A 27,076-nucleotide genomic window follows, 5' to 3' on the forward strand; every position below is an offset into this window, starting at 1 on the left:
TTGGGTCTTTCCCCACACCACACACCTAGATCACTGGCTCTGCTTCGAACCCTCCTTGAATGTTTTTGCCTGGATTGAAGATGTGCTTGAACTCTGATACTGTTTCTCACTTGTCTGATGGGAGTGCGTAAGTGTAAAAGTAAAATTTACTTCACTCCTCTACCCATTGTTTGCCTCTGCCCTGCCTATACAGTGGTACCTCGGGTTAAGTACTTAATTCGTTCCGGAGGTCCATACTTAACCTGAAACTGTTCTTTTTTTTATAATAAATTTTTATTGGTTTTACAACATATATTAACAAACAAAAACAGACACTTCACAACATGACACATTAACAAACAAACATATAAACACGTATAATTTCATCACCTTTTTTTCTTAAACCTTATTTCAACGACTTCCCCATACCTCCCTTTTCTGCATCCGTTTTAAACTTTTTCAGCAACCCCTAATTTCAAATACTTCTGATTCAATTTCTTTACTCCTTTTTTTCTAACCCAATCGTTTATCGTTGCAATTCTGTTTTACATTACCCATGACATTTTAGCACTCATTAATTTTACAACAGTTCTTAAGGTAAACTTTAAATTTCTTCCAATCTTCTTCCACCGTCTCTTTCCCTTGGTCACAGATTCTGCCAGTCATCTCGGCCAGTCCCATATAGTCAATCACCTTCGTCTGCCACTCTTCCAGCGTGGGTAGTTCTTGTGTCTTCCAATACTTTGCTAAAAGAACTCTTGCTGCTGTTGTAGCATACATAAAAAACGTCCTATCTTTCCTTGACACCAATTGGCCTACCATGCCCAAGAGGAAGGCCTCTGGTTTCTTGTGAAAAGTACACTTAAGTACCTTCTTAATTTCATTATAGATCATTTCCCAAAAGGCCTTGATCTTTGGGCACGTCCACCAAAGGTAGAAAGTACCTTCAGTTTCCTTACATTTCCAGCATTTATTATTGGGCGTATGATAAATTTTTGCAAGCTTGACTGGGGTCATGTACCACCTATAAATCATTTTCATAATGTTCTCTTCTCTCTTAAGGCATTACATGCCTTAAACTTTATACCGGTAGTCCATAACTGTTCCCAGTCAGCAAACATAATGTCATGACCAATATCTTGTGCCCATTTAATCATAGCTGATTTAACCGTCTCATCCTGTGTATTCCATTTCAACAGCAAGTTATACATTCTTGACAGATTCTTAGTATTGGGTTCCAAAAGCTCTGTTTCTAATTTTGACCTCTCCACCTGGAAGCCAATTTTCCTGTCCTGTTTGAAGACTTCATTTATCTGTAACCTGAAACTGTTCTTAACCTGAAGCACCACTTTAGCTAATGGGGCCTCCCACTGCAGCCACGCCACTGCTGTGCAATTTCTATTCTCATCCAGAAGCAAAGTTCTTAACCCGAGGTATTATTTCTGGGTTAGCGGAGTCTGTAACCTGAAGCGTATGTAACCTGAAGCGTATGTAACCCGAGGTACCACTGTACTCTGCTGATCCTGAAGTGTGATGATGCCTTTTGGTATCAGTCGCTCTGATGTTCGGGCTGGAGAAAGTTTTTGAAGCTCCCGAACGAACGACCAGGAGAGAGAGAACATGCCAGTCGGGAATGTGTCTCTGCCGGATTCCTACTTGTGTTTAAGACCTCCTGACAGTCAGTGGACAAGGAGAACCAAAGGTGGCTGGATCTGCCTTTTTTAATGTTCTGCTGGGTCCATGCTGGCAGGGGGCAGGGAGGAGGGCACTCCCCCCCTTTCTTTTTTGTTCTGGCCTTGAAAAAACCCTAAAACAGCTCTAGGGGTTTAGCCTAAAATTGGATGCGAGATCCTTGCCCATCCAAAAGCTACAGGTGAAGAACTTTCAGATTTGACAAGAATTTTTTCTGCTTCCTCTTACTTCGTTTGTACCCATCTCTAACAGACATTTATTGTTCCAGGGTGGTGTGGGAGGAAATGGGGGAGCTCGTTTTCCCCAGCACCTCCAACACTGGCATGTAACTTCCCTTCTGTCCTGTTCTACATTGGGTGAGCACTGGCTGTGAACCTATCCAGTGTCTCACTGAAGAAGCAAAGGGAGGTGAGATGTGCCTCTCCAAGATGGTGGCTCTCTCTCTCCTTCCCTGGGGAGATCCCATGGGCCTTGGGGAGCACAGGAACCGATTCATCTGGCTGAGCCAGTGTGGTGTAGTGGTTAAGAGCGGTGGACTCGTAATCTGGGGAACCGGGTTCGCGTCCCCGCTCCTCCACATGCAGCTGCTGGGTGATCTTGGGCCAGTCACACTTCTCTGAAGTCTCTCAGCCCCACTCACCTCACAGAGTGTTTGTTGTGGGGGAGGAAGGGAAAGGAGGATGTTAGCCACTTTGAGACTCCTTCGGGTAGTGATAAAGTGGGATATCAAATCCAAACTCTTCGTCTTCTTCTTCATCCTATGGCCCCCCAGGAATGCAGCCCAAGACATTCTTGTTCCACCAGGGTTTTAATGTGTTTAAATTTCATTCAGATAGGGTTTCAAAGCCTGTTTTCTTCTGTTGCAGATGCTCTCGTGAACAACATTGGTGTTTAATAGTCACAAACTGCCTTGGCAGAGTCAAATCACCATGCAGCAATGCCTTACAAATAAGTAAATAATCTCATCCACTACAAAGCTGTTTCACTTGGTTTGGTTTCTTTTTCTTTTTTACCAATCCCTGTGCTGCTGCAGTTTAAGAATTTTCAGAAACTTTCCCCCAAAAAATAAAAGGAAAAAGAAGGTGTGCAATTAAACTTTAGGCTATATAAATGTTTTGAGAAATTTTCCAAATTTGTGGGGCTAAAGTGGGACGCGCCTGTTTGTTTCTGGGGAAAGTGAAGCAGATGTAAAGTGAAGTGCCTGAAATCTTTCACAGGCTGCATCTGAAGGCATCGGAAACGCAAACCACATTATACCTGCTCCCAATTTTCTCTTCCACCCCAGTTCGCTTTCAAATCTTGCAGTGTATCAGAGTGGAAAGAAACAGAGATTAAAAAGAAAGAAAGAAAAATAACCAGCACAATGAAAAGCAGGAAGGTAATAAGACAACTCAACGTTCTAATGAAAATATAGAAGCTGAAGGTTCTAAGAGACAAGTTAATAAGAGAGGGGAAATTGCATTCGTTTTGCATCAGAGATGTTTCAGGGCTGGGGAGGGCAGGGGGAATAAATGACAGAAGGGGGCGAACAGTGCAGTTTCCAGGATATCAGACTGGCAAACCTTGCAAGCGGGGTTGATATACCCAGGAAGATATGGTGTGCGTGTGTTTGCATAAGAATAAATACATGCACACTCTTGTATCCAAAACAGACGCTGAAGGGAGAAAGAACCAGAGAATGTAAGAAAAGCCCTGCTGGATCAGGGCCCATCAAAGCCTGCCTCCTGTTGTTGCAATGGCCAACCATATGCATGCAAACTGGACCTGATGAGCACAAGAGAAAGTCTCTCCCCTCTGATGGTTTCCAGAAACTGGTATTTAGAAGCACTCTGTGTCCTAACTCCCCAGTGGATGGAAGCAAATCCTGAGCTCCACCAAGTGGACCTGGACCTTCTGTTTCAACTGGCTTGTTTTACTGCACATTTTAAAGTGTGCATGTTTAATGTTTTGACTGAGTTGTTTTCCTGCTCTAAATGCTTTGATCTTAGAAGCCACATTGGCAATTAAGCAGTATGTAAATGAATAAGCTCCAGGGACGCGGGTGGCGCTGTGGGTTAAACCACTGAGCCTAGGACTTGCCGATCAGAAGGTCGGTGGTTCGAATCCCCGTGACGGGGTGAGCTCCCGTTGCTCGGTCTCTGCTCCTGCCAACCTAGCAGTTCGAAAGCAAGTCAAAGTGCAAGTAGATAAATAGGTACCACTCTGGCGAGAAGGTAAACGGCGTTTCCGTGCACTGCTCTGGTTCGCCAGAAGCGGCTTAGTCATGCTGGCCACATGACCCGGAAGCTGTACGCTGGCTCTCTCGGCCAATAAAGCGAGATGAGCGCCGCAACCCCAGAGTCGTCTGCGACTGGACCTAACAGTCAGGGGTCCCTTTACCTTTAAATGAATAAGCAACATGAACAACTCCATCCTGGGGAAGTGCCATGGCTCAGGGGTAGAGCTTCTGTCTTGTAAGCAGAAGGTCCCAGGATCAGTCCCTGGCATCTCCAGGTAGGGCGGGGAGAACATCCCTGCCAGAAACTCTGGAGAGCTGCTGCCAGTTTGTGTAGGCAATACTGAGCTATGTAGAGCAATGTAAGGCAGCTTCCTATGAAGGTCCACAAGCAGCTGGGTCTCCCTCTCAAAACCCTTCCATGGCAGGCAGCGTTGCCAGATTCAGAAGCAGAGAGCGCTCTTCCTAATGCGGCAGGAGAATGGAAGGCACAAATCGCATCAGTGGCCTAATACAGCATCAAAGAAACATGACTGAACATGACAAATCAATAGGCGTGGGCTCTCTTAAACGCAAAACTTCAGAAGAGGAGGGCAAAACGATTCACTTCAAGCCCCCCTCCCCTCCCCCCCCCGGCTGTAAACAACCATCCTGGATAAACAAATTCTTCTTCTTTAATGTGGCCATTGATACAAACTTGGCCTGGAAAACCGTCTTCCTTTTCTTTGATGTTTTATTAGGGGTGGGGGGAGCCTGTCAGTTTATTTATTTATTTGATCCCATTTTATTACATCGCTTCCCATGAAATATCTCGAAGCAACTTCACATTTATTTGTTTTTAAAAAGAAAGCCTCTGCAATTAAAAACAATCACAGAATTTCATATATAGAAATGCAAACCATAATTGAGGGAGATCTTTGTGTGGAAACACACTCGGCCCGTGTCGAAATATACCGCATAGGATTTGGCCTATTGAGAATTTATCATCAGAGTGCTTGAGTATACAGTCAAACTTCGGGTTGAAGTAGCTTCGGGATAAGTATTTTTGGGTTGCGTGCTGCGGCGACCCGGAAGTAACGGAGCATGTTACTTCCGGGTTTCTCCGCTTGCGCATGCGCAGGTCAAAATGACATCACACGCATGCACGGGAGCGGCAAATTGCGACCCGCGGATGTGGGTTGCGTTCGCTTCTGGATGTGAACAGGGCTCCAGAACGTACCAGAGGTACCACTGTATATAAAATTATGTTATTGATATAAAGAATTCCCTCTTCTGCCCCCTTACATCCCCCCCGGGGGGGGAATTAACTCTGATATTAGTTGCTGCATTGGAGAACCTACCCTGGAGAATTTAACCTGAAGGGCATTTGTTTTCCATTACTTCTCTGCCCACCCCACTGCTCTCGACTTCAAACTTTCTTAGCACTGCAAAGTTTCTCGCTGGATTCCAGTAAATCTGTTTTACCGGGGGCGTATCTCCCCTGCCACTTCCCTTGTCAGCTGGAATTCTGTGCAGACTCTTGCCAGACAGAAATCTCAGTCGTTTGCTACCAGCTGACATCTGTTAATTATGTGCAAACGCAAGACTGGCAGGAATGGTTTCAAAATAGCCGGAACACAGAGATGAGCTGTTGGTGCACTCATAAGACATGTTTGATCCTGCTTGGTACGGAGGTCAAGAAGGACGATCTATATTTCAAAAGAGCAAACGGCACAGATGGAGGCAAACTGCAGCTGGGGGCGGGGAAGTCTGATTTTTAAAACAGGAAACAACACAAATGAAATGTTCTTTCCTTTCTCTCTCTCTCTGCCTTGTGGTTCCAATCCGGTTTGGGACTGTTGCATTTGCTTTTAAACTACAAAATAAAAATTTGCCATGTGTGAGCGTGTGGCTGGGTCTTTTTGCGGACTCAGTGATGTTACCAGCACTCGGGACATCCAAGAGCAATGAGTCCCAGAGGTTAACAACCTTGTTTTGTATATTCCGTTTCAATATACAATGTGTAAGCAGGTAGCTCAATTCTGTTATCATTCATTGGTTGTATGCCTTGTATTGTATTTTCAGCTGGTGAAGACTATCACGAAACAGTAGTATCATTCCAGAAACACTGTCCTTGAGACTTTTGGGACATCCTCCGTTGGAACTTTTGGAAAACATTTGCGAAAACCTTACTTTTTTTTTGTATGTAGGTTTTATTTTATTTGTTTTTTATCTTACATTTTGGAAATGTAAATCCAGTGTTTTTCCTTTATTTTTTTTTTGGGGGGGGGCCCCAAGAGAGTAAGGCCCTAAGCTATAGCTTGTTTAGTCTATACGTAAATCCGGCACTGATTGAGACCTCTGGCCCAGTTGTGAAAGAGGATACAAATTTGCATAACATTTTCACATGCTTCCTGTGTATGGCAGCTTGCATCCTCCTTTCCTTTTTTCTTTTTTAAAAAATGATATTTATTCAAAATTTCATGAATACATAAGTATGAAAAAAGAAAAAAAACAGGAAAATACAGCAAAAAAATAAGATAAAAAGAAAAACAAAAAAAGAAGAAAAATACAAATCTCAAATTACATCTTTTCATTTGCTTATTTCTTAAACCTCCTCACACCTCCCTTTTTGTATTCTAATTTAATTCATTATTCCAGCAAATTCTTCCCATATTTCTCAATTTTAATTTAAATAATTTATCTTAACAATCTAACAATCTAACAATCTAACAAACCTTACTTTTTAGACTTCTTAGTCGTTTTTTGTTGTTGAAACTTTTGAATAGCCATTGTGAGACTGACCTTTTGATGCCTATCTTGAACACATGGCTTGACGTTCTGCGCCACTAGTCTGTTACACTGCATGTATGAACTCCAATAGATTCATTTTTACCTTTTGAATGATATTCTATTACATATGATTTAACAGTTATTAGCCTACGTGTTGTGTCTTCATTTTTGTTTGGGCAGCCGCTTTGTCAAGCTGATTGAAGAACTCCACACCATGAAACGCAGAGATTGCATCAGGTGATTTTGGGTCTCTTGTGGCTATCCTACCCCCACTCCACACCAACAAACACTAAACTTTTTTTTTAAAAAAAACTTAAAAACAGAAATTCTATGAGGAGCAGAGGGAGTTTAGTGGGTTATATTTTACTTTAACATTTTTAAGGTAAAGGTAAAGGGACCCCTGACCATTAGGTCCAGTTGTGGCCGACTCTGGGGTTGTGGTGCTCATCTCGCTTTACTGGCTCGCTTTCATGTGGCTAGCATGACTAAGCCGCTTATGGCAAACCACAGCAGCGCACGGAAACGCCGTTTACCTTCCCGCCGGAGCAGTACCTATTTATCTACTTGCACTTTGGCGTGCTTTCGAACTGCTAGGTTGGCAGGAGCAGGGACCGAGCAACGGGAGCTCACCCCGTCGTGGGGATTCGAACTGCCAACTTTCTGATCGGCAAGCCCTAGGCTCTGTGGTTTAACCCACAGCACCACCCACGTCCCTTTAACATTTTTAGATGGCCTAAAAAACAAAAAATACAATTGTGCAAACTGGAAGTGAGTAGAAGGAGCATTATGGGTTTTTGAGGGGATACCTGCTGAGACCTTTTGCAGGTGCTATAGGAGGTACTAGTGGGCACACTGGCATGTACGAGCACCAGACTGGCAATCTTTGGTTTAGTGTGACCTTAATGGCAGAGAGATCTGACCCACGGGCCATAATCTAGCAAGACATTCTGGTGGAAGCACCACACAGCAGTTTTGAGGGATGTCTCCTTCTTAGTGGGGGGCTATAGACTTAACAGCGCCTGCCTGCCATAGCACATGAAAACAAATTCACGCAAAGAATTTATATTTAGAAAGAATGTTTACAAAGAAAGCAGGGAAACTTACTGCGGGTCCAATTATAACCAGGTGTGTGCTGGGCTCCTCTCGGTGCCATTCTATCAAACAACAGGAGAGAGTTCTGGTTACAGGAAAATAAGCGTCATATTGTTCTGGTTAGGGCATTGTAAAGAGAAACTCAGGCAATCCATCAGTTAATTGGTTTATGCAAATTTCAACTCATTAAAAAAAAGAAGGAAGGTGCCCCCAACCTACTGGGCAGCAGACTTAAAATTAATTAATTAATCAACCACAAAGTTATTTTGCTATTTCTGGAGGGAGGCACTCGTGAAAAGTCAATGAACACAGAAGCACTGGTCAGGGTTAACAGGAACTGAACTCTGCATTTCCACAGCAGACGCGATACTGGAAAGCTCTTCGCAATCACTGTTGTGCTGATGTATCAATCATTCTGGCAAACCCAACAGCCATTATGCCCAATTCACAGCTGGGGGACTGAGGCCAAGACATTGTGATTTTTCCAATTGCCCTACATTTTGCAGAGCTCCTTCAGATACAGGTCCTATTTGCTCTCTCTCCTAGCCATGGTATTCTGGCCCTCCTGTAGCTCAGTTAAAGAAACCATACTTGATCAAATCATATGCATCTTAATGAATTATTCAGTCAACCAAATCTGCATGTGAATAAAACAACAGTCTACTATATATTTTGGAAAGTTGTTTGCTTGTTTGCTTTATGCATTTGGACATCTCATAAGAGTTGGTATTTTGCATTATGCTTCCTGGGTTCAAGAAGCAAGTTTTCATCTATGCTTGGATAAAATTGGATGCCATTTTGAATCAAGATGGAGGACTGAACCTGTCAAAACCGCATTGATTTAAAACCAGATTCCAAAACCATACCAATTTTTTTTTTGTCCCTTAAGAATTCCTAAGCAACACCAGGCATGAGGCTGCTAGTTCTAAAGAAAAACAATGTTCTGTCCCAGTAAATTAATAAACAAGTTTTTACTTATTTTAGTATAGTGCTAGCAGAGGCATCCTCCCTCCTGTCTCACACTCGTACATGAGAACATCTCTTCCTGGATGCTGCCTGCAGTGACAAGCACACACACATGATCTATGCCTCTCCACGCACACACCCCAGTGGTCCTGCTTCCTTCATCTGCAAAAGTACGAACATCTGGCCAATTAATTGACTGAACCTCACACAATCAACCTGCTAAGATTTCTTCAGTCAGGTGACAGCCCTATGTAGCAGCAAAGTGGATTACTACCCCATGTTCATATTTAGTGAGCAGAATTTACAGCTCAGCTTTAGCGCAGAGAGACTGGATTAGTCTGATGATTAAATTCACTGCTTAATCAATGTTCTCTTGCCGAGGGTCAGTTCCGAAGCCACTTTCGTGGTTTCTCTTCAGTACAAGTGTAAATGATTGTGCTCAGAGCTGTCTCCCTGAAGCCTGTCCCCTCCATCTCTCTCTCTCTCTCTCTCTCTCTCTCTCTCTCTCTCTCTCACACACACACACACGCAAATACAAACACACTGCCATCCAGTCCCTGCCCCTGATTCTGTGTTCAGTACAGACTTCTTGACCTTTCCTTTTAAAAAATATTCCATGGCCTTGCCCAACCTGATCGCTTGGGCCTCATTTCTCGTTGTGCCAGCCTTCCCCCAACCCGGTGCCCTCCAAGGTTTCAGATCCCACCAGACCCAACTAGCAGACTGCTTTGGGCTGATGGGAGTCCAGCAACCTCAGGAGGACATCAGGTTGGAGAAGGGCTGGGGCAGGAACTACTGAGCCAAGTGGGACTATCAAGGGCAGGGGAGAAAGATTTGGTGCTGGCCAGCAGGTAATGGCTTTTCCCACCTGCCTTGCCCCCCCCCACCCTAGGAGCCTTCATAAAGGAGCTGTTTTCAGAGGAAGAACTATGGGGGGGGGGGTTGGAGAGACTCTGTTTGCCATCAGGAGACGCTGCCCCACCTCCAGCCCAAGGAACCTTTCACAAGGGAGCTGCTGCCATGAATATTATGTGTATGTGTCTCTTTAATGGACTGAATAGAGGGAAAGATTATGAGTCATGGGCATAGCTGTCAACCGCGGGAAAGTCCCTTATCCCAGCGCCGTGTCCCGCTGCTGTCCCTTATTGATGATGTCCCTTAAATTTCCCGGGTTTCAAAGGAAGCAACTCCTCTCCCTCCCTCCCTGCCAGCCAGGGAGGAGGGAGGCTCCAACTGTGTTGCTTGGCTGTGTTGCTCACCCAATAAGGAGTCTAAGAACGACTGGGGGGGTGGAGCTTGCATGCTTTGTGCCGATCAAATCAGCCGCGTTGCCTGGGGACTCGCCTTTGCTCAGCGCTTCCAAGCAGAGAGGTGAAAGTGGTTTTTCTTGCTGCATCCCCTTTGCCGGGTTGCTGCGCTGTGGGAACCACCGCTTGAGGCTTCGTTTGGCTGCTGGCTGGGCTTTCTGCCTTTGGCTCGGAGGGGCTCAGAAGTTGAACATACCTGTGCTTGGAAAATCCCTTATTTTGGCTGCTGATCCCTTATTTTCAAGGCTGCTGGTCCCTTATTTTTAAATCTGTAAGTTGACAACTATGGTCATGGGGGTGTGGAGAGTGTATGTATGAACTTAACAGTGCTAGTTTGTTTTTGGGCTGCTGCTTTGTTGATACTGCCTTGTAGATTATAAACACTGTATTGATTTGTTAATCATATAATGTGAATTTTGCATTAATTGTGATGTTTAGCTTTTTTTTTAGTTGAAATAAAAAAAAATTAAAAATTGTCCAGTAGCACCTTATAGACTATCTCAGGCCTATTTAATTGCTCATCTTCTAACATTGTGTATGCCATCAAATGCCAACAGTGCCCTTCAGCTCTCTATACAGTGGTACCTCTGGTTACATACGCTTCAGGTTACAGATTCCACTAACCCAGAAATAGTACTTCGGGTTAAGAACTTTGCTTCAGGATGAGAACAGAAATCGTGCTCTAGCGGCGCAGCAGCAGCAGGAGACCCCATTAGCTAAAGTTGTGCTTCAGGTTAAGAACAGTTTCAGGTTAAGAACAGACTTCCGGAATGAATTAAGTACTTAACCCGAGGTACCACTGTATTGGACAAACTGGACAAACCCTACGTCAAAGGATAAATGGACATAAATCTGACATCAGGAATCACAAGACAGAGAAACATGAAAGCTTATACCAGAACAAACTTAGTTGGTCTATAAGGTGCTACTGCACAATTTTTTATTTTTTATTTATTTATTTCGGCTGCGTCAGATCAATGCAGCTACCTGAATTTATTTTTTAGTTATTGCTTTGTTAACACAGTTTAACAGAGTGTCACTGTTTCACGGACGATTTGTTAATTATTCTAAATGTTTTGTGCTGCGTCTGTGATGTTCTATTACGTTCCATCATGCTATCATTATTTATCGTTTGTAAGCCTCTTTGGGATCCCTTTAAATGAACAGAATCACAGAAACATAATGAATCAAAGCCAATCCTGCATTTGCTACAAAGCGAAAAAGAAAGAAAGGGGGTACCAACCTGCAAAAGCATCCACTAAATAAAGAGGATCCTTGACTCTTCTCAGACCACATATCAAGAGGAAGAGGCACAGACTGCTGCTGTCCTGGAGAATCCCTGTATTAATAATAATAATAATAATAATAATAATAATAATAATAATAATCAAGAATGTCAAGAAAGCTTAAACATGCCTGGAAATGTGAAATACAGAAATCAGGAAAGTTATGGTTCCACCCTTCCTCTTAGCTTTCCCACCATCCTTGGACTTGGATAGTGAGCTCCCAATGACATCCTAATCCTGTCGAATCAGACATGGGGCCTTGAAGTCACCACAGCCAGTTCCTCAAGGACACAGGGCCAACTGATGCATAGACAAAGCCTTGGGTAGCCCCAGTGCTTGGCTGAGACAAGTCTCAGCCAGTAGGGCCCACTGGGATTGCTCAGGCTCCTGACATTCTTAGAGAGACTTGTCTGGACTTTGATGACCTGTGCCCAGAGCTGACTTGACCTGCTTTGTTACCTCAACTCCTCTGCTGAAGAAGAGTTTGGATTTGATACCCTGCTTTATCACTACCCGAAGGAGTCTCAAAGTGGCTAACATTCTCCTTTCCCTTCCTCCCCCAAACACTCTGTGAGGTGAGTGAGGCTGACAGACTTCAGAGAAGTGTGACTAGCCCAAGGTCACCCAGCAGCTGCATGTGGAGGAGTAGAGACGCAAACCCGGTTCACCAGGTTACGAGTCTACCGCTCTTAACCACTACTCCACACTGGCTCTGCAGAACAGGACAAAGAGCCGGCAGAACAGGACAAAGATGGCACCACAGGTTGGGCCATCAACCTTTGTAGGGCCAGCAGGCACATGTGGAATTTTGCAGAAGTGCTGTGGGTGCCAGTCACAAAATGGCTGTCAAAGGGGTCTTTGTGGTATTGCACCAAATGGCCACATCTAAAAGAGCAGGGAGGAGCATAAAGTGGTGTATATTTTATCCCCAATTAATGAAGGGGGCGGGGAGGAGGAAGGCAATTAAATCAGCCACTGCCATGCTCACTTATGGAAAAAAGCTCTTTCCACCTCTCTTCTGCTCAGAATGGTAAGGAGAGCAAGTGTCTGATCCAAGGCTTCCACTGGTGAGCCAATGCAAGCAGAAACAGAGCAGCATAGATTTCTGAGGGCGCATTTACAGAGACCTTTCATGGACCTTCCATGGAGAGCACTGGCGCCCATGTGTGAAAGGTTGGCAACCCCTACAATATGTGCTTTATAGGTTTGTGTCCAGAGATAACGAGAGCTTTCACATCCTGAAAATCAGAACAGCTCTGAAAATTAAGAACACCCCTCTCCAAATCCTTCACCACTGCCTGCCAATCAGCTCCCTCAACACTACACCTGACATTTCAGTTGTTAACATGAGGGGGAAATCTACTGAAGATAGCAATCTATGCTCTTTGTCGTGCTTCAAATGCATTCTTTTTAAAAAAATATTAATAATAGTAATAATCTGCTGAGGGAAGTTTTTCAAAGTGCCACTCGAGTCAATGTCAGTCTAGCTGAGGTATGAAATTCAAAAAATAAAATAACACACACACCCCACCATGGTTTTTGTTTTATTAAAAAATAATTTTTATTAACTGGCCAATCACAACAAATTAAATCACATCACATAATTCCAAATTACAAAGCCAAATTTTTAAATTTTGTTGGGGGAACCCATACTTCAAGATCCAAAGGGGGATTCAAATCATCTTCTTATTACTGCATTAATATCCAAATCAGTCCCAATCAGTCCAGACAAAATTCATAATTCTATCCAGTCTTATCCTGGTGTTTCCACGTCTTATCTTGTTCATATAATTTCTATTTTTCCTTTACGATCTCTTCTGTTAGTCTCCTTAAGCCGATAAGCAAAATAATAATCCTGTGTGGATTTCCCGTTCCTCCACTAAGTCCAGATGGTTTCCATATATCTCCTTCGTAGATAACATCACTCTTTCCATCATAAATTTGGCATTTGTCGCTCTTAAGTCCCACCGAGAAGTTAATCCACGATATGTAAACAACTCTATTTCTCTCTTTCTCCTCCCAGACCCAAGAGCTCCAACAATGCCTCCCAAAATGGCGACGGCATTTTTAACTGCGTCATTCCAAAACTCTTAGCTTTCCAGCTTCATCTTGAAACATTGCTTTGGTTCGAAAGTTTATCTCCACACAGCCTTAAATCCACAGCTTAAGTCCTTAGTTTCTGACACACCCCACCATGTTTAAAGACGAAAGAGAAGGGACAGAACATAAAGGGAACAGCAAAGTCTGAGATGAGGCAGCTTGAGAAGGCAACCGTTGAGATAGGAGCAGGGTTGGAATGAGCTTCAGAGTGTCGTGGTCCGGTTCACAGGTGATCAAAGTCCCGGCTGGGGACGTTGGGACCGGGGGCAAGATGGCAGGGTGGAAGAAGGAACGGGAGTCCAGGAGTCAGGAGTCAGGAAGCCAAGAGTCCAAGGGTCAGAGAGCCAGGAGTCAAGAAGCCAAGGGTCTGAGGATCAAGAAGCCAGGAGTCACAAAGTCAGGGGTCCGAGGATCAAGAAGCAAGGAGTCAAGGAACCAAACACGGCAAGGCAGTGAAGGGGTTCTGTGGCAAAGAGCCAAAGAGAAAATGCTGACCTTATATCCCTTCCCGGCTCTTGCCACCAGGTGCTGTGAGTTACCAATTGGCCTCACCTGTGTGGCCACGCCTTGCCTCTTCAGAACAAACTTAGGAAGGCCCCAGTCCTGCAGAGTCCTATTGGTCACAGGGCCTGGCTCCTGCACGCACACCTGACACAGAGTTAGGGAATGTAAGAAGAGCCCTGCTGGATCCGGCCAACGGCCCATCTAGTCCAGCATCCTGTTCTCACAGTGGCCAACCAGAGGACCATGCAAAGCCCACAAGCAGGACCTGAGCACAGCAGAATTCTTCCCACCTCCGATTTCCAGCAACTGGCATTCAGAGGCCTACTATCTCTGAGGTACCGCCTAGCCCTTGCGGCTAGTAGCCATATAAAGCCGGTTTCTTTATAAGGCTGAGCCAGACCATTGGTCCATCAAGCCCAGCGCTGTCCATGCTGATAGACAGCAGCTCTCCTGGGTAGGGGACATTCCAAGCCCTGTGCCAGGGATTGAACCTGGGACCTTCTTGCATGCAAAGCAGATGATCTACCCCTGAGCTATGGGCTTTCCTCCGCTGTTCATTACAGGGGTGCAACTGCCAGGTCATCTCTGGTTGCATGTGGGTGTAATGGGTGGGGCACACTGCACAGTATTGTTTAGTGCTGCTTCTTTTTTTCTAAAAAAAGATTGAGGTTGAATCCTGACAAGACAGAAGTACTGTTCTTGGGGGACAGGAGGTGGGCTGGTGTGGAGGACTCCCTGGTCCTGAATGGGGTAACTGTGCCCCTGAAGGACCAGGTGCACAGCCTGGGAGTCATTCTGGGCTCACAGCTGTCCATGGAGGCACAGGTCAATTCTGTGTCCAGGGCAGCTGTCTACCAGCTCCATCTGGTATGCAGACCCTACCTGCCCGTGGACTGTCTTGCCAGAGTGGTGCATGCTCTAGTTATCTCTCGCTTGGATTACTGCAATGCACTCTATGTGGGGCTACAACTAATCCAGAATGCGGCAGCTAGACTGGTGACTGGGAGCAGCTGCCGAGACCACATAACACCGGTCTTGAAAGACCTACCGTATTTTTTGCTCTATAAGACTCACTTTTTCCCTCCTAAAAAGTAAGGGGAAATGTGTGTGCGTCTTATGGAGTGAATGCAGGCTGCGCAGCTATCCCAGAAGTCAGAACAGCAAGAGGGATCGCTGCTTTCGCTGCACAGCGATCCCTCTTGCTGTTCTGGCTTCTGGGATTCAGAATATTTTTTTTCTTGTTTTCCTCCTCCAAAAACTAGGTGCATCTTGTGGTCTTGTGCATCTTATAGAGCGAAAAATATGGTACATTGGCTCCCAGTATGTTTCTGAAGGAGCGTCTCCACCCCCATTGTTCTACCCGGACACTGAGGTCCTGCGCCGAGGGCCTTCTGCCGGTTCCCTCACTGCGAGAAGCTAAGTTACAAGGAACCAGGCAGAGGGCCTTCTCGGTAGTGGCACCCGCCCTGTGGAACGCCCTCCCACCAGATGTCAAAGAGAACAACTACCAGACTTTTAGAAGACATCTGAAGGCAGCCCTGTTTAGGGAAGCTTTTAATGTTTGATGCATTACTGTATTTTAATATTTTGTTGGAAGCCGCCCAGAGTGGCTGGGGAAGCCCAGCCAGATGGGTGGGGTATAAATAATATATTATTTATATTATTATTATTATTAAAAATATTTAGGGGTACTCTCATGTTTCTACTCATATTGAAATACTGCCCCTCAATGAGGCCAAACTTAGATTCACAAAACGTTTAGGGGTATGCATACCCCCGGGGGGAAAAGCACTGGCACTGTTCCACTGTCTCCCTCATACTTTCTCCTGGCCTTGGCAGGAATGCTACAGATCATTCTGTGAGGAACCTGTGGCATTCCAGATGTTGCTGTGCTCTGATTCCCATCAGACGCCTGCCTGCATGGCTAATGGTTAGGGATGATGGGAGTTGTAGTACATCAGTATCTGGAGGTTTCCTCCTCCTTAGATAAACGGGGAAAGCTCTTCCCCCCGATCATCTCTCTCCCACTGCATCATTTTCTCCCTGTGTTGTCCTAAAAAAAGAGACAACCCAGCAAATAACCCTCTGCCAGTAAGTTTCCTGCCTCTTAATTTCCTAAAACCTTTGTGATCTTTTTCAAAACAGCCATGAAACGCAGGAATATCAACCACCCCGAGCTACTGAAGTAGTTCCCGAAAGCTCGTTTCCCTAAATGTCACCAGGGATTGGTAGCACGTTCCAGCAATATCGCTTTTGAAAATTAAAAATCAAGCCGGGGATTTTAAAATGCTTTCATCTTCACAACATTTCCGTTTGGCTTCCATCTGAATAGGCTGGCTCCATCATGTAAGCTCCAGACAACCGAAAAGGTGATTTTAAAGGAGGTAATTTGTTTCACATTTTAATTTTCTTGTTTGAGGGTATACACACACACACACACACACACACAATCTCCGAGTCCAAACACAATTACAAAATGTTTGACTAAACAGCAAAAAAGAAATAAAAAGGTAATCAAAATATTTCTAAAGCTCAAAACTGCATTTCTTTTATAAGAAAGGAGAACAGCTATTCTTAATGGCAGTTCAATATTTTAAAAATACTAACACAGTCTCCAAATTGGTTTATTTATTTCTTTTCTTTTGCTATCCTCCCTTTACACAAGAGGTACCTCATTTTGCTCACAGCAGATAAATTCCTTAATTTTTAATAACCATTCTTTCAATACTGACACTTCCCTTCAGTATTTTAGCACAGACCACTCTAGCATCTATTAACATAAGAAAACTCCCTTCTCTTTCTTTTAACTAGCAACCATTTTAAAGTTTTTTCTTCTTCTTGCAGTTCAAGGAGGTAACATACCTCCCCGCCCCCATGAGATGGCAAAGAACTGGTGGGTTTTTTACCCCAGAATAGCCACCACAGGTTTTAAGGCCTCTGAACAGAAGCATCAAGAAGCAAGAGCTGCTGCAATAGGGAGGTAGACAGGCTTCCCCACATGCCAGAAGCGCTGTGGCTTATCGCAATATACTTTCAAAACATGTTGGTCACATTCACAGAAACTTAGCCTTAGGAAAAAAGAGAGACTTTTAGGAAGACTGGATTCTGCTCTTAGTTTATATTCCATGCCATTCCTGTGCAGCTGGTGGATGTCGGCATGGGTGTAGCTCAGCTTCTACAAAACCAGAATAGGTGGAGTTTCGAATGAACATCTGGAACAGATCTAATCCCCTGGGCGGCATCTACATTAATGGTTTCTACCTGAAAAGCTGGGACGCGGGTGGCGCTGTGGGTTAAACCACAGAGCCTAGCGCTTGCCGATCAGAAGGTCGGCGGTTCAAATCTCTGTGACAGGGTGAGCTCCTGTTGTTTGGTCCCAGCTCCTGCCAACCTAGCAGTTTGAAAGCATGTCAAAGTGCAAGTAGATAAATAGGTACCGCTCCGGCGGGAAGGTAAACGGCGTTTCCGTGCGCTGCTCTGGTTCGCCAGAAGCAGCTTAGTCATGCTGGCCACATGACCCGGAAGCTGTACGCCGGCTCCCTCGGCCAGTAAAGCGAGATGAGCGCTGCAACCCCAGAGTCGTCCGCGACTGGACCTAATGGTCAGGGGTCCCTTTACCTGAAAAGCTAACTTCCAAGTTAACCTCCCTTGCAGCCCTGACATTCACTGATCATTCTCCTCTGTCCTCCCTGGCAGCACGGCTGCAATGAAATCAAGCGCTCTGCTTGTGATGACAAAGTCCGCCGCGACGCTTGAGGCTCATCTCGCACCTTCCTCTGTTTGGGCCCTGCTGTGAGTCGCCATCCAAATTTGCAGGTGCGAAATTGCTCAAGAAAGGAAGGGTCAGCCCATGCCTATCACAAAGCGCCCTGCTTGAAATTTTAATTATACGTATGTTATAGGCATTCGGCTTGGATGGAGACTCTGCTGGGCTCCACGCACATTGAATTCATCCGGACTGTCAACAGCATTAACCCCTGCACATCTGCAGGCTTCTTGCCATTTAAGATTCTGGGACTGTAATCAAGCTCCACTATACAGGTGTATGCAGTGCCGGATTTACATATAAGCTAAACAAGCTATAGCTTAGGGCCCCACACTCTTGGGCCCCCCCAAAAATGTAAAGAATTTTTTTCCAACAATTACTTTGATAAAATACATATTTTGTTACGTGCAAATGGCTTTAGATACCTATTAGGTCCATAAATTACCTTATAGCATTGAATTGAATAAATATTTATAAAAAAACAACAACAACATATATTCAACACAAAAAACAACGACAATTTGTTGTTCACAAAGGACAGCTGGACATATAAAGAGCCCCATTACCTTCAGTAGCTTAGGGCCTCATCAAACCTAAATCCGGCCCTGGGTGTATGCACAATCAACCCACACATAACCGCATATATGCATGGCACCAGAAATGGTAAGAGAGAGCTGGAGAATGCCCATGGCTCATGAAAAGACCCTCCCCAGAGCCCAAAGTGGATGTCTTCTTTTCTTTATCTTTTCTGTCTCTCTATTTCTTGATTTTTCTTTCTCCTTGTTTTGGTTTTCCTTTACTCTTTTGTCTTTAGACAGGTTTTGCTTTTATTGCAGAAAACTTTCAACTTTTATGTTGAAAACATTCAATAAAAATTAACTAGAAAAAGGTGGGTTTTAAAAACGTAACAAACAAATAAATTATTCTGTTCCTAGCAAGTGCTTCCCCTTGAAGCCCCCCCAAGCTATTTTGACAGCCACCTGGGCTAATCTTAACAAAACTGGTCTGAAAAGGCTCACATAACTTTCCTCTGTGTACACATATGTGTGTGTGTGTGTGTGTGTGTGTGTGTGTGTAGAAAAGGACAACCAAAATGCTAGAGGGGCTGGAATAACTCCCCCTATGAGGAAAGGTTACAGCATTTGGGGCTTTTTAGTTTTTTGGGGGGGAGGGGAACTAAGGGGGACATTAATAGTAAGAAACACATTTATGGAGCTCTTCAAGGCATAAAGCCATCAAAGTGGTATACAGAGCAAGAAAAGAAAGCACAGAATAATGCTCTAAGACAGGTATAGGCAAACTCCAGCCCTCCAGATGTTTGGGACTACAATTCCCATCATCCTTAGCTAACAGGACCAGTGGTCATGGATGATGGGAATTGTAGTCCCAATTTAATACAACAAGAAAATTAATACAACAAGCTCTAAAAGTTTTTTTAAAACCATACATACATGCAGACTTTAGAAACAAAGAAAGCTTTTCATCAAATATAAAACTGATCTTCCACAAATAAGTGGGTTACACCCCAGGGAAAGTTTTCCTAAACAAAGAATCAAAATGTGCTCAGTAGGTGCATGCCAGATTTTGATTAGTCACTGATTCCAGAGAGCTGGATCTGCAACACTAAAAGCCCACTAAAGTGGTACCTCAGGTTAAGAACTTAATTTGTTCTGGAGGTCTGTTCTTAACCTGTAACTGTTCTTAACCTGAGGTACCACTTTAGCTAATGGGGCTTCCCACTGCTGCTGCGCCGCCGCCACGCAATTTCTGTTCTCATCCTGAATCAAAGTTCTTAACCTGAGGTACTATTTCTGGGTTAGCGGAGTCTGTAACCTGAAGCGCCTGTAACCCGAGGTACCATTGTACAGGCTAAGTGTGCCTCCGAGGGTAATGGTACAATCTGCCCAAAGGAGTGCCCATCGCTGTGGTCTAAACCACTGAGCCTCTTGGACTTGCCGATGGGAAGGTCGGCGGTTTGAATCCCTGTGACAGGGTGAGCTCCCGTTGCTCGGTCCCAGCTCTTGCCAACCTAGCAGATTGAAAGCACGCCAGTACAAGTAGATAAATAGGTACCGCTGTGGCGGGAAGGTAAACGGCATTTCCGTGCCCTCTGACCTTCGTCATGGTGTTCTGTTGCGCCAGAAGTGGTTTAGTCCTGCTGGCCACATGACCCGGAAAGCTGTCTGCAGACAAACACCAGCTCCCTTGGCCTGAAAGCGAAATGAGCGCCACAACTCCATAGTCGCCTTTGACTGGACTGAACAGTCCAATGGTCCTTTACCTTTACCTTTTGCCTTGCTTGCCGCACTAAAGCTGTACCCACCTCACTCTTTCAAAGCAAAGACTTTGGGTCATGTCACCCATTGGCTTCATGTCTCACATTGCTTAGCCATGCTTATCACCTGGTGGCATATCACCCACTGTGCTTTTTAACCCTTGTGTTGTCCATACACAGTACAGTGCTACCTCGGGTTAAGTACTTAATTCGTTCTGGAGGTCCGTACTTAACCTGAAACTGTTCTTAACCTGAAGCACCACTTTAGCTGATGGGGCTGCCGTGCTGCCAAAGCACGATTTCTGTTCTCATCCTGAAGCAAAGTTCTTAACCTGAAGCACTATTTCTGGGTTAGCAAAGTCTGCAACCTGAAGCGTATGCAACCTGAAGTGTATGCCACCCGAGGTACCGCTGTACAGATTAAATATTTTGGCAGAAATCGGGATCACAGTTCAAGTTCTTTATCCAGCAAGAGCTGGATAAAGAGGGTAGATATCCAGCAAGAGGGTAGATATGAGAGTTGTGGAGGGGTACATGTGACCCCCTGGCCCAAAAGTTCACCACACCTGCGTTGCAGGAAGTGGAGAGGAACTTGATGCAGACATACCATTTCCAGAGGCAGCCCTGAATCTCTGATCACGTATCCCGACTGTAGAATTTGCTTTGCTTTCTTAGTCTGAATTAAGACATGCAGTATTTGTACGGCTTACTCTGTTCCCGCTGAAAAAGCAGACTTTTACTTTTCCTGCATGTAATCCTCCTCCAAGCTTTGCAAACACAATCAAAATAGTGTATCAAGAATAATTCCTATAGGACTGCTGAAATAACACTTTTTACTCTTTTTTTTTTAACTGAAAGTACGGAGCAGAACAGAAGCGCCCCTTTTAAAAAGGGCTTTGGAGCAGCACTCTTAATGCCATCCCTGCGTGCATGCCAAATAATTTTTTTTTAAAAAGAGAAAAAGTCTGTTTGAGAAATCACAGATAAAACTCTTACAAAACACTCCTTATAGATCGTTAATCTGACTGCGGGCCCTACAGGCTTCCATGCAACTTAGCGATATCAAAGAGAAACTCGCTGCAAGTAAATGGAACTGCTGGGGAGAGATTTATCTTATCTTAAGATAAATCCCATATATATATGGGTTTTCTTCTTCTCTCTCTCCCTGTCGGCTCAAAGAAAAGAAAATACAAGATGTTTTGTCCCATTTGAGGTTTTACACAGCGGCTTGCCTTACCATACTCCCGATAAGAGAACATACAAGGTTTCTTAAAAACCAAGAGACGTACCCAGCTGCCTAAACAATTGATCCAGGAAGCGGCTGCTGGAGAAAACTGTGGTTTGAGAGCCCTAGCTTCTCTCTGTGTACAGGCAATGACCCAGAATAAGGCAGAACAGTGTGAATGTGTGTGCAGGACAGGGTGTGCTTATAAGTGCTCCGCTGATGTACGCAGGAGGAAGGAAACCCCCGTGCAAAATGGTTGTCGCCTGTAGTGGAAGATTCATGCATTAGTGACAAATACCAGATGGTAGGGGAGATCAACCCATCACCTTCAACAGGGTTTTCTGAAGTTCGTTGGACACCTAGGCGCAAGGCTGGAACCAGTTATCTTGGCGCATGAAGAAAAAGAATAGGAAGTTGGTGGATTCTGCCCGAGAACCTGCAGAGCTGCTGACACTTACAGCAGCAATACTGTGATGGATTGACCAGTCGGTAGGCCTTGGGGTAAAGTTCCAGTAGAAGTTCTGAAGGTGATCGGGAATGCTGGCCATGCAGGGTTCCTTATCAGTCGGAGAGGCCACACTTGTACAGATTTAGAGGCACTTAAGAACGCTATGGTCTAAACCACTGAGCCTCTTGGGATTGCCGATCAGAAGGTCCGCGGTTTGAATCCCTGCAATGGGGTGAGCTACCAGCTCCAGCCAACCTAGCAGTTTGAAAGCATGCCAAAAAGTGCAAGTAGATAAATAGGTACCGCTCCAGCGGGAAGGTAAACGGTGTTTCCGTGCGCTGCTCTGGTTTCACCAGAAGCGGCTTAGTCATGCTGCCACATGACCCAGAAAAACTGTTTGAGGACAAACACCAGCTCCCTCGGCCTGTAAAGCGAGATGAGCACCACAACCCCAGAGTCGTCTGCAACTGGACTTAACTGTCAGGGGTCTTTTACCTTTACGAACATCAGAATAGGCTGCTGGATCAGGCCAATGGTCCATCTAGTGCAGCAACTTGTTCTCCCCTCCTGCAATTTCCAGCAACTGGCATTTGGGAACTTACATCCAGCTGTGGAGGTAGAGCAGAGCCATTGTGGCCATTGATAGCCCTCTCCTTCTCCATGACTTTATCTAATCCTCTTCTGAAGCCATCCAGGCTGGTAGTGATCACTGCCACATGGGGGAGCGAGATCCAGAGTTGTCCATGAGCTGCATGAAGAAGTCATTTCTCTTCTCTGTCCTGAACCTTCCAACATTCAGCTTCATTGATGTCCACAAGTTCTAGTCTTATGTCCACTTTCTCCATGCCATTCATAATTAAATAAAGACTGTTGGTGGCCAACTCCAAGGCTCCTCCTTGCACTTCTTAAAGAACTGCATAGGTAAACTTAACTTGGACCAAACAGCCCTTCAGAGATGTATCTGCTATGTCACAGGTCTTCAACACAGGTTAGGACCAACCAAGGGGTTGCAAGGCTATCCCAGGTAGGTTGCGGCAAGCGGTTGCTGCCACATTGGACTTTCTGAATCGCCATTTCAGGATTAACAATGTACCTTGTTAGTACCATTAAGTATAAATCAAAAGTGAGCATGTAAAAGTGGACCCCATAGTGCACATTGGGAGCCAGAGGTGGGTCTCGAGTCTGGACCAGTTGAAGACCTCTGTCCTATGTAACGTAAGATACATGCCACAGCAGCTTTTGGGGGTTACTGTAGGTTTGAATAGGGAACCTGTGTTCCTTAATGCAACAACCATAATCACTGACCAGTGGCTGTGCTACCCGGGTCTTCTGGGAGTTGGAGTCCAGCAACATACCCATCTTCTTGCTCAAGAAATAAATCTCTCCCGTTTTAGTTCATTCTTTTCAGCAGTGTTCCAAAACCATGTTGATTTTCTAAAGGAAGCTATCCCAGGTCTGATGCATCCCAGGCCTTCCTTGTCTGGGTTTTCTCTTCTTCAGAAGCTGCACAACTCTTGAACCTGATGGCAGGGGTTACATCACCTCTCTGTTCCTGTGTTCTGTTCCCTTTGAACCACCCTGAGCCTTTCATTCCTCCTTAAAGAAACAGGCCCTTTCATCTCCCTTCTAATATTTCAAAGTGTTCACTGAACATCTACAAAAGTGAGAGGAGGGCACCTTGCTGAGAATTCTACCTTGGACCATGTCGGTTGTTTTATGTTCTGGTGTTTTCAAGCTCCAAAAGACTCCCCACCCCCCACCCCCAGCAGTACCAAAATAAGCTTTTTGATCAATTTCTCATAAGATTTCCCACCACTTCTAAAACTTAGGTCCTTCCATTACATGGTTGGGAAAAGTCATACTTGTGGCAGATTGCTGTGACCATTTTAGGTGCTGCAAACTGGGACTTCTTGAGAGGTTTGACACACTTATGAAGGAAAGAACGTAAGAAAAGCTGGCGAATCAGGCCAGTGTCCCATCTAGTCCAGCATCCTCATCTTAACGGTGGGCTGGAACATAAAACATACTTAAGAAGACTGAAAACACATCAAAGCACACACATTTCCCCAACAATTAAGATCTTTAAAGTTTAAAGGCCCAAGAGCCTTCAACAGGTTGTTGTTGTTTTTTAAGGAGAATGAACTTGAAGACAAACAAAGGATCATTCCAGGTTCTACGTCCAAATGAACTTAATTCATGGCAATAACAGGAGCTGCTTTCGGGTGACGTTCAGAGATTGCTGAACTAATTCAGTGAACTTCATTTAAACTGAACTAATTCATTCCAGCACCAACTACATTGCCGCCATGCAGAAGTCTAAGGTGCCTATACCTGCATGCAAACCCCTGCCTCTCTCCATCCCTCACCCAGGTGAGCAAGAGGCACCACTGCAGTGGAGCCGTGGCGTGAGATGAGTCTCCAGGACTTGAAAGAAAAACATGGAGGGCTGAATTGAGCTCCCGGGCCCCAGGTTGCCCACTCCTGGGTCTACACGGAGTACCAATGTCTCTCCAGGGTTTCAGACAAGGAGAATGTTCCAATGCTACCTGGAGATGCCTGGTATGAAAGCAGCTGCTCTACCTGCCAGGTAACAGAAAAGCCACGTAAATCTGACGGTCATGCATTTCATCTGTAAGTAATTTAGAAGGCCCACATGCCCTCAGACATCTCTGTGTCTATTTTTGCTGTACGCGGTGCCACTGGAAGTAATATATGCACATTTGGGATCTCCCCACCCCCACAAACCCCTGTACCCTTTTCTCCATTCTTCTGTTGCCGGTTCCTTTAACCACACAAAACAGCCAGATTCGGGATCCAATCATCATCCAGGCAGAGCTCCCCAGCGACAAATCACCCAGCTTCTGAAAATTATCCATTTTTATTCTTTTCGTTCCCAGACACGCGCTATGATTTACTGGGAACGAAATAACCTCACAATGCTCAATTTAAGAATTGGACACTGCTTCTGAATAATGACACACATTTGCCGCCGTGATAAAGCAATTGAGCACTCGCAGTTCATTCGTAATGGAAAGGAGGCTGCACACTCTGTGAGCCGGGATTGATGAGTGGGCTGCTAAAATGTTTTTCCTTTAAACTTCCCCAGAGTGAAATACTGAAAATCGCCCTTGCAACCCTAGCCAATCCTCTGCTGATGGCAAGAGAATCATTCGCTAGTTCGTTGTCGTTTCAGGTGAGGAGGCTTTGCTGAAATAAACCAGTATTTCAGCCTTCATTTTGTAAGCTGCCGTTTATGCTCCGCTGTTTTTCCATGACAAAACTCAAGGCGGCATCCCCAGCAGTTTCGCACTGACATCGGCCAGATCTAGGTGGGTGCACCATCCCTGACCACCCGGCCACACCCTGGGGAACTATGACCCAACACCTGGATTATCGCATCTGACCTGATAAAATTCTGTGTGCTTGAGCCCAACGTAAAGGACAACAACAAAAACCATGTAGGACCCCTACACTGTGGTATGGAAACTCATTAATCGACAAGGCGGAGCAAGCTTGTTTTCTCCTGCTCTAGAGGGGAGGACAAGAACCAATGACTTCAAGGTCCAAGAAAGGAGATTCAACTAAACACCGGGAAGAACTTTCTGACAGTAAGAGCTGTTCAATAGTAGAATGGACTCCCTTGGGAGGTGGTGGACTTCATCCATTGGATGGCCACCAGTCTTGGGTGCTTTAGTTGAGATTCCTGCATTGGACTAGAGTATAAAAACCAGTGACACAAGAATCATGAGATAAATCATCCAAATTAAAAGGCACTATAAAACAATCTCATTAAAATAACAAGGTAATTAAAGCAGGAGAGTTGGGGGAGAGATTAAAGGAATGGTCATCCCTTTGGCCATGCTGGCTGGGGGTGGGTCATGGGAGTTGGAGTCCTACAACACCTGCAGGTCCCCATTTCTGCCCTAAACAATTTAGATTCACATTATACGAGCACTGTGCTCAGCTATGAAATTTACTATTTTTATACGGCTTAGTTTTATTGGAATAAAATGTTTTGGCTTTAATGTTTTATGTATGTACATTAGATGCCTCGGGAGGGCTTCAGGGAAGCAGAGAAATTTGGGGGGAAATACGATTACTTTAATAAAAAGATGCTGCCAACTTGTCAAAGCTAAGTTAGTTAGTGCCTGGATTGTGCCTTAATATAATTTCCGCTCCAGAAGCAGGAGAAGAGCTGTAGCTCAGAGAGAGTGTTTGCTTAGTATGAAGAAGGACCCAGGTTTAATCTCCAGGCAGCACTGAGAAAAATTCCTGCCTGGAACCCTGGAGAACACAGTAGACCAGGGCTGAGGAACCTGTGGCCTTCCAACTATTGTTTGATTAGAGCTCCTGTCATCAGTGATCATTGGCCAGGGCTCCTGGGGCAGATGGGTGTTGGAGTCCCACACCACCACTGGTGCAGAACACCCTATGCTAGATGGATCAGTGGTCTAACTCACTATAAGTTTAAGGTGCTGGTTTTGACCTTTAAAGCCCTACGCAGCCTTGGACCCGTGTACCTACGGGACCGCCTCTCCTGGTATGCCCCGTGGAGGACCTTAAGGTCCACAAATGACAACATTTTGGTGGTCCCAAGTCGCAAGGTGGTTAGATTGGTCGCAACTAGGGCCAGGGCCTTTTCAGTACTGGCCCCGACTTGGTGGAACACTCTATCACAAGAGACTAGGGCCCTGCGGGACTTGACATCTTTCCTCAGGGCCTGCAAGACAGAGCTGGTCCGCCTGGCCTTTGGTTTGGACTCAGTCTGGCCCTTATGTTTCCCTCCCCTTATGGTTTTGATTTATGGGCTACTTTTAAAATGAGGCTGCATTTTAAATTGCATTTTAACCTGCATTTTAAATTGGTCCCCCCCCCCATTATGTTTTTTACTGTAATTTTACTGAGCCCAGCTCTAGCTGGGGAGGGCGGGGTATAAATAAAATTTATGATTATTATTATTATTATTAGGGAGTGCCCCATGTTCCCATTGGAGACTCTCATACGGAAGAAAAGTTGGGAGATCTCTGTGGCTGCACTTCTACTATGGAACTCATCATTGCATGGGGAGGCTGGACTGCCCCCACCGCCTCTTCCTGGTGTTTCACTATATGGCAAAAAGTAGGGCAGATTCACTGGGGGGTGCATAGCACAGGTGGGTGTGCATAGAAGTAAATGTGGCCACTTGTACTGGGGCACACAAACAGGTAAAAAGGTAAAGGTAAAGGATCCCTGACAGTTAAGTCCAGTTGCGAACGACTCTGGGGCTGCAGCACTCATCTCGCTTTACTGGCCGAGGGAGCTGACGTTTTTCCGGGTCATGTGGCCAGCATGACTAAGTCACTTGTGGCGAAACCAGAGCAGTGCATGGAAATGCCATATACCTCCCCGCCAGAGCAGTACCTACTTATCTACTTGCCCTTTGACGTGCTTTTGAAGTGCTAGGTAGCCA

General features: G+C 45.1%; 1 protein-coding gene across 2 annotated transcripts in view; it reads right to left on the reverse strand.

Annotated features, from left to right (window-relative positions):
- Positions 1 to 27,076, reverse strand: part of GLT1D1 (glycosyltransferase 1 domain containing 1) — a 58,041-nt gene that overhangs the window by 13,451 nt on the left and 17,514 nt on the right. For both annotated transcript variants that reach the window (XM_083590520.1, XM_083590521.1), the window contains 2 exons: positions 11,267 to 11,362; positions 7,763 to 7,812 (listed from right to left, as the gene is read on the reverse strand). In XM_083590520.1, the coding sequence (XP_083446646.1) occupies positions 7,763 to 7,812; positions 11,267 to 11,362 (146 nt within the window). The remainder of the gene's footprint in view (positions 1 to 7,762; positions 7,813 to 11,266; positions 11,363 to 27,076) is intronic.

This window comes from Podarcis filfolensis, assembly GCF_964270895.1.
Source record: "Podarcis filfolensis genome assembly, chromosome: 16".
Lineage (NCBI taxonomy): Eukaryota > Metazoa > Chordata > Lepidosauria > Squamata > Lacertidae > Podarcis > Podarcis filfolensis.